At 45.7% G+C, this 11,435-nt stretch overlaps 1 protein-coding gene across 1 annotated transcript; it reads right to left on the bottom strand.

The window, feature by feature from the left end:
- Positions 1 to 1,088: 1,088 nt before the first annotated feature.
- LOC310699318 (transcription factor Sp5-like) lies at positions 1,089 to 11,017 on the bottom strand. The gene is made up of 2 exons (XM_083486961.1): positions 10,851 to 11,017; positions 1,089 to 2,827 (listed from the first exon to the last, which is right to left on the bottom strand). Exon 2 carries the CDS (start codon positions 2,702 to 2,704, stop codon positions 1,895 to 1,897), a length of 810 nt encoding a protein of 269 aa, XP_083343087.1. The 5' UTR covers positions 2,705 to 2,827; positions 10,851 to 11,017; the 3' UTR covers positions 1,089 to 1,894.
- Positions 11,018 to 11,435: the final 418 nt, after the last annotated feature.

Genomic DNA, 11,435 nt, shown 5'->3' on the forward strand with positions numbered 1-11,435 from the left:
CAGTGTTTCCCAAACTTAGGTCTCCAGCTGTTTTTGGACTACAGTTCCCATGTTCCCAGACCCCTGGCCCTGCTAGCTAGGGATGATGGGAGTTGTAGTCCCAAAACAGCTGGAGACCCAAGTTTGGGAACACACTGTTGTACAGTATAATTATGAGCTAATTGCATTATCTTAGAAGGGGGCACAGATGTCGAGGAGGCACAGCTATGACTGTTATGAAGGGAGCCTGCACTTCTGAATCTGCCACTTTGCAACTGGGATGGAGCTTGTATATGCATGCATTTTTACATGGGTGTGCAGTAGCAGAGTCGGGTGGGGTGGATGCACTTACCTGGCTTCCTGGTACAGTGGTGGCCCGCAAGACGAATGCCTCGCAAGACGGAAAACTCGCTAGACGAAAGAGTTTTCCGTTTTGGAGGTGCTTTGCAAAACGAATTTCCTATAGGCTTGCTTCGCAAGAGGACAATGTCTTTCGAGTTCCTGCTGGGTTTTTTTCCTCCCCCCCCCCCTTTTTCTAAGCCGCTAAGCCGCTTATCAGCTGATCCGATCAGCAGATAAGCCGCTAAAAGCCGCTAATAGCGCTAATCTGCTAATCCGTCAATGGGCTTGCTTCGCAAGACGAAAAAACCGCTAGGCGAAGAGAATCACAGAACGGATTCTCTTTTCGTCTTGCGAGGCACCACTGTAGTGACTTTGCTGCTCCTTCCAGGAAGGGAGAATGGGAGGGGAAAGGCAGTGCACGAAGGTTGGTGCTGTGCAAAGGAACTGGCAGGAGTGCCGCATTAGCCTCAGTGCAGACACACAGTGCCCACCTCCCCACCACCTTGTCCTTCCCCCACACTCTAGCCTTTCTAGAACTTCACCCAACTGCATCTATCATGATTAATAAAGTCAGGAACCAGCATCAGGTTCTGCCGCCCCCCACTTGCTCATTCCCCTCCACCCTGTGCACACTGCGGATCTTGGGTGTTTAAACCAGACTTTCCCATTTTCTCTGAAATGAGGAACTGTGATTGAATGCCAGTTTACAAAGCAGGATATTATATATAATCATCATATGGGGTGAGGGAGAACACTGGGATGAAAATCCCCACCTGCTGTCCGAAGTGTACAGTCCAGGAACCTCAACTGTGTGCATGAACTACCCCTTGTAGTGAAAAACAAAGCATGGGAACCATGTGGTATGGAAAGAGGACTGCAAAAACCATTCAAGGTCCCAGATACCAGCATTGCATGTTTTGAAGCAAGGATCTGGTTTGTAGGAGAGAGGCCAACACAAAGTTGGGGAAATATTTCAAATTCCCATGGATCAATATCAAGTGTTTATAGACATAGGGGATATTCCCCCCCCCCCCCAGTGCTGTGCTGTGAATAATATGCATTTGGTGGTGATATGGGGATCAAGGCTGGTTGAAGACTACTGCTTCTGGATGAACCGTGTCCACCTGTGCTGGTATGTGGCTTGCATAGAACAAGCATGCTGAATTGAGTTCAACCCCCTCGTCAGTACCGGCATGGAGATAGGAGTCTGCATTCACTTGTAGCTTTGTAGATACGGATGTGGGCAGGTAGGCTTTCTCCAGCATTTCAATGCATGCATTTGAAGAGGGGATTCTAAGCCAGTGAGAGTGCATTTCAACGCTTCTGGTTTAAATTGATTTAACCCCCTTTTCCAATGGAATGTCAGGGCCCAAGAATCCACAGCATCTCACCAAGCTACAGTTCCTGTGATCCCTTGGGCGGGGGGACTGACTCAGGAGGTGAATAGGCTGGCAGTGCCGCCGACTGGGACAGGGAGTGAAATTATCTCAGGAGCACCCCAGTCTTCTCATTGCTTCCTTGAACCCACCGCCACCCTTTGGGCTCCATTTCTGTCCCCTCCATCCCCTCAGCATCACTCCTGCTTGATGCCCACTGCTGCCGCCACCATGGCCATGCCCCGCATTCGCTTTCCTTGGTGGGTCTTGACATGCTTTGCTAGGTGGTCGCTCCGCATAAACCTCTTGGGGCACAGCTGGCAGCCGAAGCGCTTCTCGCCTGTGTGCGTCCGAAGGTGCCTCTGCAGCTCATCCGAGCGGGTGAAACTTTTCCCACAGTAGAGCCAGGAGCAGATGAAGGGGCGTTCGCCTGCGTGCCAGCGGAGGTGGGCCTTCAGGTGGGATGTTTTGCCATAGACCTTGCCACAGCCTGGCAGGTGGCAGATGTGTTGCTTCTTTCTGCCTGGCTCCTCGCTGGCTCCATTCACTGCCTGGCAGTTGGGGCACTTGCAGCGGCGGCAGCGGCGAGTGGTACCCAGGAGCCCCTTGGGAGTGCCCTGCAGGAGAGCAGCAAGAGGGGGCTGGGGGCTTAGGACCAGCGGCCGGCCCAGAGAGAAGTTGCCTGGTTGCTGCAGGCTCCACCAGGGGCCATCATCCGTGGAGGTGGTTCCTGGAGGAGGAGCTGGGCCCAAAGGCCGGGGCCCTTGCAAAAAGCTGGAGAAGTCCTGGGCCTCTGGGAAGGCATAAGAGGGTGGCATGGTGGGTGCCAGCATCTTGACAGGCGACAGCTCAAAGGAGTAGGTGGGCTCAGCTGGCGGGGTCAGGGGCAGTTCATGGGCAGAGCCACTGCTGGCTGGCCCTTGGCCGTGGTAGGGAACCTTGGGCAGCCCAAAAGCCATGGTTGGGTGTGAGCCTGGTGGGACCTCATTGCTCCAGAGCTGGAACATCCCCACAGATTCATAAGCTCCTGAACTGCTTGCTGATAAATGGGGAGCAGTGGGCACTGCTGCAAAAGTCAAGCTGGGGTGGCAGGCAGTGGCGTCCTCTGGAGAGGAGTTGCAGGTCCAGCCCTGAAGCAGAGAGAAGGAAAAAGGACTGAGCAACAACACTGACTTCAATAATCCCTAATTCCTAAAACATAATCGTTCTGGGCCCGAAACCCTGCTCAAGTAGACTACCTCATCTCCCATAAATGTCTCTTTGTCCCTGCTAGAATGGCTACATGGCTAGCAATACAGCAGGGATGGGGAACAAAGAACCAGCCATGTTGGCTGGAACTGGTGGGAGGACATCTGTATGGGAACAGGTTCCCCATTCCAGCACTACAATTGGTAACTGCATTCATTCTCTCTCTCTCTCTCTCTCTCTCACACACACACACACACACACACACACACAGAGAGAGAGAGAGAGAGAGAGAGAGAGAGAGAGAGAGAGAGAGAGAGATCTCCACTGCTTCAGGAGTGCTATGTGACATTGAGCTTCACTGTTACTTGCATTAGCTGTCAGAAGAAAGGAGTTGTCAAGCTCCAGGCTTTGTTCAGCAGCTGCTACAACAGGAACTGTGACTGGGCCATCATTCCTGACCCTCACCTCCCCATATGGGGCAAAGCAGATACTGAGCAGATGCACCACTAAGGCAGGGCACCTGGGAATATTCTTAGAACATAATACAGATGTTCGTGTACCACAGGTGGCAAGAGACTGGTTTCAGAAGTGCAACCAGTTCATAAGTGTGCTATTCGCTTTTGGTACTGGCTCTCGTACAGGAATATGTCTACAAACAAAAGCTATTCTAGAGTAGTACCTTAGGATCAGCCAAAAATGTTACCAAGTAAATGAACAAGCTTTCGAGTTCTCCGGAATCTTCTTCAGGCCAGATGCCAATCAAACAAACAAAATAGAGAAGAAGTACAGCATCGATAAAATGCTTTGGATGTCTTACAAAAAGAAAAAAGAAAAACCCACAGAAAAAAACAATTGTACAGAACGTATTAAAAAAAATACAAAATACAACAAAACAACAAAACAAAAAACATAAGGAAAAGCTGCAACGTAAAACTTCCTAGCAAAGCCTAGAAGAAAATGATGACCACAGAACTTCTCCTGTGTGCTATAATAATAATGTCACAGACGATACTCTTTAGAATTTTAACACAATGCCCTACTCTTCCTCCCTCCCTCACTGACCCCACCAATTTTGGCTAATATCCAGTCTGAATATTGGAGAACTCCAAATGTTTCTGATGACTTTTTGGTATTTTGACCCGACCTTATAAAGGTATTGCCCTACAGTAGATTTGGGATTTTTGCTCCTGGACCAACACAGCTATCTACAATTTTTGTATTTTTACAACTAGTATTTCTTATTATTACCAGAATGTTACTTCCAGTGGATTCTTACAACTGTGTTTCAGGTTAAATGTTCCTAAATCCACAGACATACCTCCCTGCAAGTTTATATGGGAACAAAGGGTTACTATTTCACTTGCACTATCTGGAGCCAGAATAATCTTCCCAGCGCCTTCCTCTCCTAAACAGAAGCACATGAAGCCGCCTTATGCACAGTCAGTCCCTTGGTCTATTGAGCTCAGTGCTGGCTACACGGACTGGCAGTGGCTCGCCAGGGTTTCAGCCAGGAGTCTTTTCCCAGCCACACCTGGAGACAGAACCTGGAACTTTTTCCATGCACCTCTAAATTCTCCACCTCTAAATTACCCTTTCTGTTAAAAAGCAAATTAGCCACAAAGCAAAGAAATGAGCAGATATAAATGAGGGAGAGGAAAAAGGGACTTTGTTTCCCTCTGTGTTTTTGGAAGCTTTCAAATTTCCAAACTGGCTGTGCTCAAAGTATCTTTCATGCTGTGGGGGGTCAAGGCTGGTCGAAGACATTTTGCTGCCTGAGGTGAAAGAGCAAATGGCACCCCTGTCTCCCAACATCCAAAAGTCAAGACACATAGTACCCAAGGCAAGTCACGTTAGTGACTGGCACCAGAGACTGACCCCCCCCCCATCTCTCCCCTCCTCCCCTGGTGGCAGTAAAAATACATAAATAAATTAAATAACTATTGATTTGTTGTTCTTTCATTTTGCCCAAATCTTGCCCAAATTCAGCAAGCTGGACAGTGGTAGCCCAAGACAGTTTTCTACCTGAAGTGGCAGCAAATGACCCCTCCCACCTCTCTGTACCAGGGCCAACACTTTTTGAAGTCTTGCTGCCCACTTCCAGGCACCAATTCCTGCTGTTCATCTCCCATCACTGTATGGGGGTTACAGAATTCTATTAGAAGGTGCTGGTGACAATTCTAAATGGCACAATCCCCTTTACCCATGTGAACTATATAATTTTGTGAACTCTTTCTATTTTTTTGATATATACATATATTAATTAATACATATATATTAATGTATTTTAAAAATAATAATAATAAATGACAGAACTGTTCTCTGCTCTATCCACTGGAGTTCAGGAGTCCCCGGGAAATACAGCAAACATGGCATTTCTAAAATAATATCCCGCAATTCTGTGAACTTTTTGCATTTTGGAGAGGTTTTTGTTTTAAATTTTTTATGTGATTTCCCCCTCCCTCTGACAAGTTTATTCATTTTCCAAAAAAGTGATGAACACGATCCCTTACTGTAGCATGGCTATACCATTCCTAGTCCCCCATAGATTAGGTATGGGTTCCATACCTCTGAATGTGGGACAGCCCTGCAAATCCAGAAAGGCTGGACTTTCTTAAAGCGTATTTTGGCTGATCATCCAAAAAAGACCTAGATCTCTCTTTTTTAAAAAAAACTGGTTTGGGGAGAAGCACTACCCACTCACAAGGAGCCAAAAGCAGTATTTTGTCCATATGATAACCAAAGGGCTTGTGTCCATGACGGAGTTTATTTCATTTGTGCAAAAAAAATGTTAAGATGCTTTCACACACATAAAAAAGCCCCAGTGTAACAACAGCAAACTGTCCATTTTTCAAAATTGTGTTTTTTGTCAACATGAGGGATCAGAGCGGCCAGCTGGTTTTTCTACACTGGGCACCAAAAGAGGAGACTGAGAGGAGGTATGATAGCCATCTTCAAATATCTCAAGGTCACATGGAAGATCAAAGAATCCTAGAATTGTAGAATTGGAAGGGACCCCAAGGGTCATCTAGTCCAACCCCCTGCAATGCGGGAATCTCAGATAAAGCATCTAGGACATATGGCCATCCAACCTCTGCTTAAAAGCCTTCAAAGAAGGAGAGTCCACAACCTGCAGCTCTTACCTTCAGAAAGTTCTTCCTGATGTTTAGTTGGAATCTCCTGTCTTGTAACTTGAAGCCATTGGTTCAAGTCCTACCATCCAGAGCCGGAGAAAACAAGCTTGCTCCATTTTCTTTGTGATAGCCCTTGAGATATTTGAGGATGGCTATCATATCTCCTCTCAATCTGCTTTTCCCCCAGGCTAAACATACCCAGTTCCTTCAACCTTTCCTCATAAGGCTTGGTTTCCGGATCCTTGATCATCTTGGTTGCCCTCCTCTGCACACCTTCCAGCTTGTGCACATGTTTCAACCTCCTTCTTAAATTGTGTTGCTCAGAATTGGACACAGTATTCCAGGTGTGGTCTGACCAAGGCAGAATCGAGTGGCACTATTACATGTGAAAAGGATCTAGGAGTCTTGGTTGACCACAAACTTGACATGAGCCAACAGTGTGACGCGGCAGCTAAAAAAGCCAATGCAATTCTGGGCTGCATCAATAGGAGTATAGCATCTAGATCAAGAGAAGTAATAGTGCCACTGTATTCTGCTCTGGTCAGACCTCACCTGGAGTACTGTGTCCAGTTCTGGGCACCACAGTTCAAGAAGGACACTGACAAACTGGAACGTGTCCAGAGGAGGGCAACCAAAATGGTCAAAGGCCTGGAAACGATGCCTTATGAGGAACGGCTAAGGGAGCTGGGCATGTTTAGCCTGGAGAAGAGGAGGTTAAGGGGTGATATGATAGCCATGTTCAAATATATAAAAGGATGTCACATAGAGGAGGGAGAAAGGTTGTTTTCTGCTGCTCCAGAGAAGCGGATCCAAACTACAAGAAAGAAGATTCCACCTAAACATTAGGAAGAACTTCCTGACAGTAAGAGCTGTTCGACAGTGGAATTTGCTGCCAAGGAGTGTGGTGGAGTCTCCTACTTTGGAGGTCTTTAAGCAGAGGCTTGACAACCATATGTCAGGAGTGCTCTGATGGTGTTTCCTGCTTGGCAGGGGGTTGGACTCGATGGCCCTTGTGGTCTCTTCCAACTCTATGATTCTATGATTCTATGATTCTATTACTTTCCTTGATCTGGACACTATACATCTGTTGATGAAGCCTAGAATAGCATTAGCTTTTTTTGCTGCTGCATCACACTGTTGGCTCATGCTAAGACGTAGCAAGCTTGTTTTCTCCTACTCTGGAGGGTAGGACCCAAACCATTGGCTTTCAGTTACAAGAAAGGAGATTCCAACGAAATGACAGGAATAACTTTCTGACCGTAAGAGCTGTTCGACAGCAGAATAGACTCAGGAGGCGGCGGAGTCTCCTTCCTTGGAGGGTTTTAAGCAAGAGGTTGGACGGGCATTTGTCATTTGAGATTCCTGCATTGCAGGGGGCTGGACTAGATGACCCTCGGGGTCCCTTCCAGCTCTAGAATTCTACGATTCTATGATCTTGATTGAGCCTTGTTTAGAAGGGACTTACAGTAGAGACCCTGAGGACAACTACATGTTCTGAAGAAGTGTGCATGCACACGAAAGCTCATACCAAGAACTAACTTAGTTGGTCTTTAAGGTGCTACTGGAAGGAATTTTTTTATTTTGACTATGGCAGACCAACACGGCTACCTATCTACTACAAAGTATTTAACATAGATACCTCCTTCCTCCTTTTTGTTTCTTATCCCTCAGATCTGCAAGGAGATAGTTAAGCATTCACTGCCCATCATCAGCCTCATGTTAGAACATCAGCAAAATCCTTTCCCTGTGGAACTGCTGTTCTTTAGTTAGCACAGGAATAATCATCTGCCAGAAGGTTGAGATTATATGCACAAAAGAACTCCCTGTGCAGGACAAAACCAGCGATCCATTCTAGTGGTCAACTAGGTGCTCCTGAAAAATTAATGCCCGGGGCAAGCAAAAGACAGGGGTCGCCAAAGTGGTGCCCTCCAGCTGTTTGAGGGCCACACGATACCCACCCTTCCCCTGTTGCTTGTCCCAGATATCTGGCAATTACAGGCACACCCTGAATACAATATTAATGCTACAATTCCTAACGCACAATTACTATGAAGTAAGCTTCATTGAATTCAAGGAGACTTATTTCTGAGGGAACTCCAGGAGGGAATATTAACTGGGTTACTTTGCAGTTGTGGGGAAGATGCCCACTCATTGTTCTGGAAGCTGACTGAGGAAACATGTATCTCTTCAAATGTTTAGGTGGAGTGTGTCTCACATCTTAATCTGGTGGGGGGGACCTTTTTCGTAGTGCTGGTATCCAAAGTTTGATATAGAATGGCACAGAACTTGGATCTGTCTTGGCAGGGATTCAAAGACTCTGATGCAAAAAGACATTATCAGTCATGTAAGAAGTGAATATACCCAATTATTACTATTGAGCCTAACAAAGGAGCTTATCCCTAGAAGGAAGGCAGATCTAATTCTGAGCCTAACAGCAGCAGGCAGAGTTGCAGCAACCAAGTCAGAAATGAATAAACAACTGTCAGTGTATGTGGATTGAGTCCCAGTTTTCCTGGGAGTAAGTCCCAATGGAGGGATTTTGGAAATTGGCCTTCCTTCCTGTGTATACATGTATAGGATTGTGCTGTCGGACTGCAGTTGTAAATAAACTTACATTTTCAGTTTGGAAGTGGAAAGTGTTCCATGCCTCTAGTGTCAAAGCTGCTTCTAGCAGCTCTCAGAAAACAGAATTTATCTCCCAGAAACAACATTTATTCATTTAAAGGTGGTGCCACCCTCTCCAAAATAAATTAAAGGCTACTTCCCTGAGCAGACACCCTCCCCCCTAAAAAAACCCCCCAGAAACTTGTTTTCTTATTAGGTACATCCATTATACTGGGCTGGATGGCACCAGGAAGTTCCTTCTGCAAAGAATGCATCCGGCGGCTTTTTGAGACAAGCATTATATTTTGATCTCAGTCCCCATCTCCAATATGGAGGTAATATAATGATATTAGTATAATAATTAATATACGTAATAATGCCTTACAAGCCTATTGTCAAGATAACTGAGATAATGAATTTAAGCACTTTCTCAGAAGTGTGAAATAAATTATTATTATTATTATTATTATTATTATTATTATTATTATTATTAGACCTTTAGCTGCACACAGTTTAATGAGCTTGATCCAAGCATGAAAAAATTGACTGTACACCCTCACAGGAACATAGAAAGGTCTTATAACAGAGCTCAGGCTATTTGCCCATCTAGCCAAGTATTTTCTCCCCTAGCTTGGTGTCCTCCCATCACCTCTGACCACTGACTGCGCTGTCTGCGATTGATGGGAGCTGAAGTCCCAACAACATCTGGAGAGTGCCAGGTTGGGGGAGGCTGGTCTACTCCTGCCTACTCTGGCTGGCAGCAACTCTCCATCACTTGCTATCAAATCCTTGCTCCCTGGACTTTCTGCAAGCAAAGCAGAAAGCAGATCATAGTACTAAGCTACGTGTGATAATAAAATTATCGAGAGACATCTTGTTTTCTTTTGTCTACTGTAGAGATTGTGTATAAACAGTTCATACCGTTCTGACCTCACAAAAGAAAACAGATAAAGCAGTACCTGCATTAGAACTTTTTAAAATAAAAACAAATATTGGGACACAATCAATATTTATGATACATCATAATAAATAGGAATGGTTTTTATTATCATCTGTCCAAAATTTGGGTCCCAAATTGAGCAAATATTTTAAAATGTTGCCTGAATTCAAGACATTATTTTCCTACCTTTAAACTAAACATTATACATCAAATTTAACAATTTTGATTTCTAGGTTTTTGGATAACCACTCACACATAGTAGGGAGGCTTGCACTTTCCAATTCTTGTGGAACCAAGATCCTAAATGAAACCACAAAAGCAAAAACCAGCTTTACTGGTGGTCTGCTACCCTTTCCATCCAAATATCCCAACAAAATCACTGCAGAGTCCAAAGGTAAAGGATCCCCCTGTTTGTTTTGTCTAAATCCTCAGTTGCCTCACCCCAGGACCAGTGTATTTTGATGTAAGATAGGCACACATTTCTGAATCTACACTTATCCTTCAGAGTGATTGACAGGCTATTTCTTGAAATGGGAATGTGGTTTTGGTGTGAGAAGCCTATGATCAAGAGAAGTTTAAGTGATTTCGAAAGCAAGAGTCCTTGAGGTTAAATGCATGGCGGATCCTGCAGGGTCTGACTGGATGCTTTTCAGATCCCTTGCAGCCCTGGGAGTTTTGATTCCACAGATTCCAGGAATGAGCCACCTTGACATTCTGCATAGCAAAGAGTTCTGTGCAATTCCAAAGTTTACACACCAATAATAACCAAATAAACCTACCAACTCCCCTGTTTTGAAATTTTAAGAGAATGCCAAATCAGAGCTATACCAGTCCTGACCAATAAGATTATAGTTGTTATTTAGTTTGTTTCTGCTCCCCCCCTGCATGCCCCTTGTTATGCTCCTTTGAGCGTCTCATCATTATCATAATCGGAGAGCCACAAGCATTTTAATCACAACGAAACTTCTGTACCTCTCCCATACTAAAATCTCTTTATTTTATTGCCACTCTTGAGAGTGCAGTCCTCTGTACACTTTCTTGAGAGTACGTTTCACTGATCTTAATGGAATTTATTTCTGAAGAGGCTGCAATTTCTCCTCCCACTCCTAGCTGATTCCACTTGTGCTCTTTCACAACTGCTTGTCAGGCAGAAAAATCAACAGGTGAAGCTTTCCCCACTGCTTCACCTTTGTGCAGAGAGCATCATCACCTGTTGGATTCCTGCACTCAGTCAACCAGCCAACCAACCAATGCGGCTACTCTTCCCGCCCCCTCGCAGACTCTCCTTACCTGCAAGGAGGAGTGTGTGATGTCCGAGTTCTGCAAAGGCAGTTTCCATCAAGGGTCACCCGAAACTATCCATGGAGGGAGCGCAGGGTCTTCGGATAGAGGTGGGAAAACAGCCCGCTTCTTCCTCTCTCTGAAATTCCTCTTTTCCTCCTCAGTCTACATCTTTTTCCTCCTGTGATCATACTCCAATCCCCTGCCTCCCCCTCTTTCCTTTCCTTTTTGTTTTTTTGGCTTCCCTTCAGCCTATCAGGAGTGGCGATTGGAGGCGCCTTTGAAGTCGGGGAGCGAACCAATCATTAAAATAGATTGAATGATTTCAAAGAGGGGCCTGGCTAGATCTCCTTTAAGTGCTGGGCTCCCCCGCTGGGGTGCTTGTTATGGATGCAAAAGGGGTTGATTGGGCTGGTGCGATCAAGATAGCGGAGCTTTCTCTTTTTATCTCTTTAAAGGTACAGGGCAAGGGGAGCGGGGCGGGGAGGAGGGAAGGGGCAAACCCGAGGCAGGTACGCGATTCCTAAATGCAACCCCTTACGCATTCGGTACAGCGCGGCGTGCGCATGTTATGGCGGCCCGTGTGCCCATCGC

The sequence above is a fragment of the Podarcis liolepis genome (assembly GCF_965112155.1).
Source record: "Podarcis liolepis genome assembly, chromosome: 2".
Lineage (NCBI taxonomy): Eukaryota > Metazoa > Chordata > Lepidosauria > Squamata > Lacertidae > Podarcis > Podarcis liolepis.

Excerpts from the sequence above, each read along its gene's own strand:
- LOC310699318 (XM_083486961.1), bottom strand. The coding sequence starts at position 2,704 with ATGTTCCAGCTCTGGAGCAATGAGGTCCCACCAGGCTCACACCCAACC.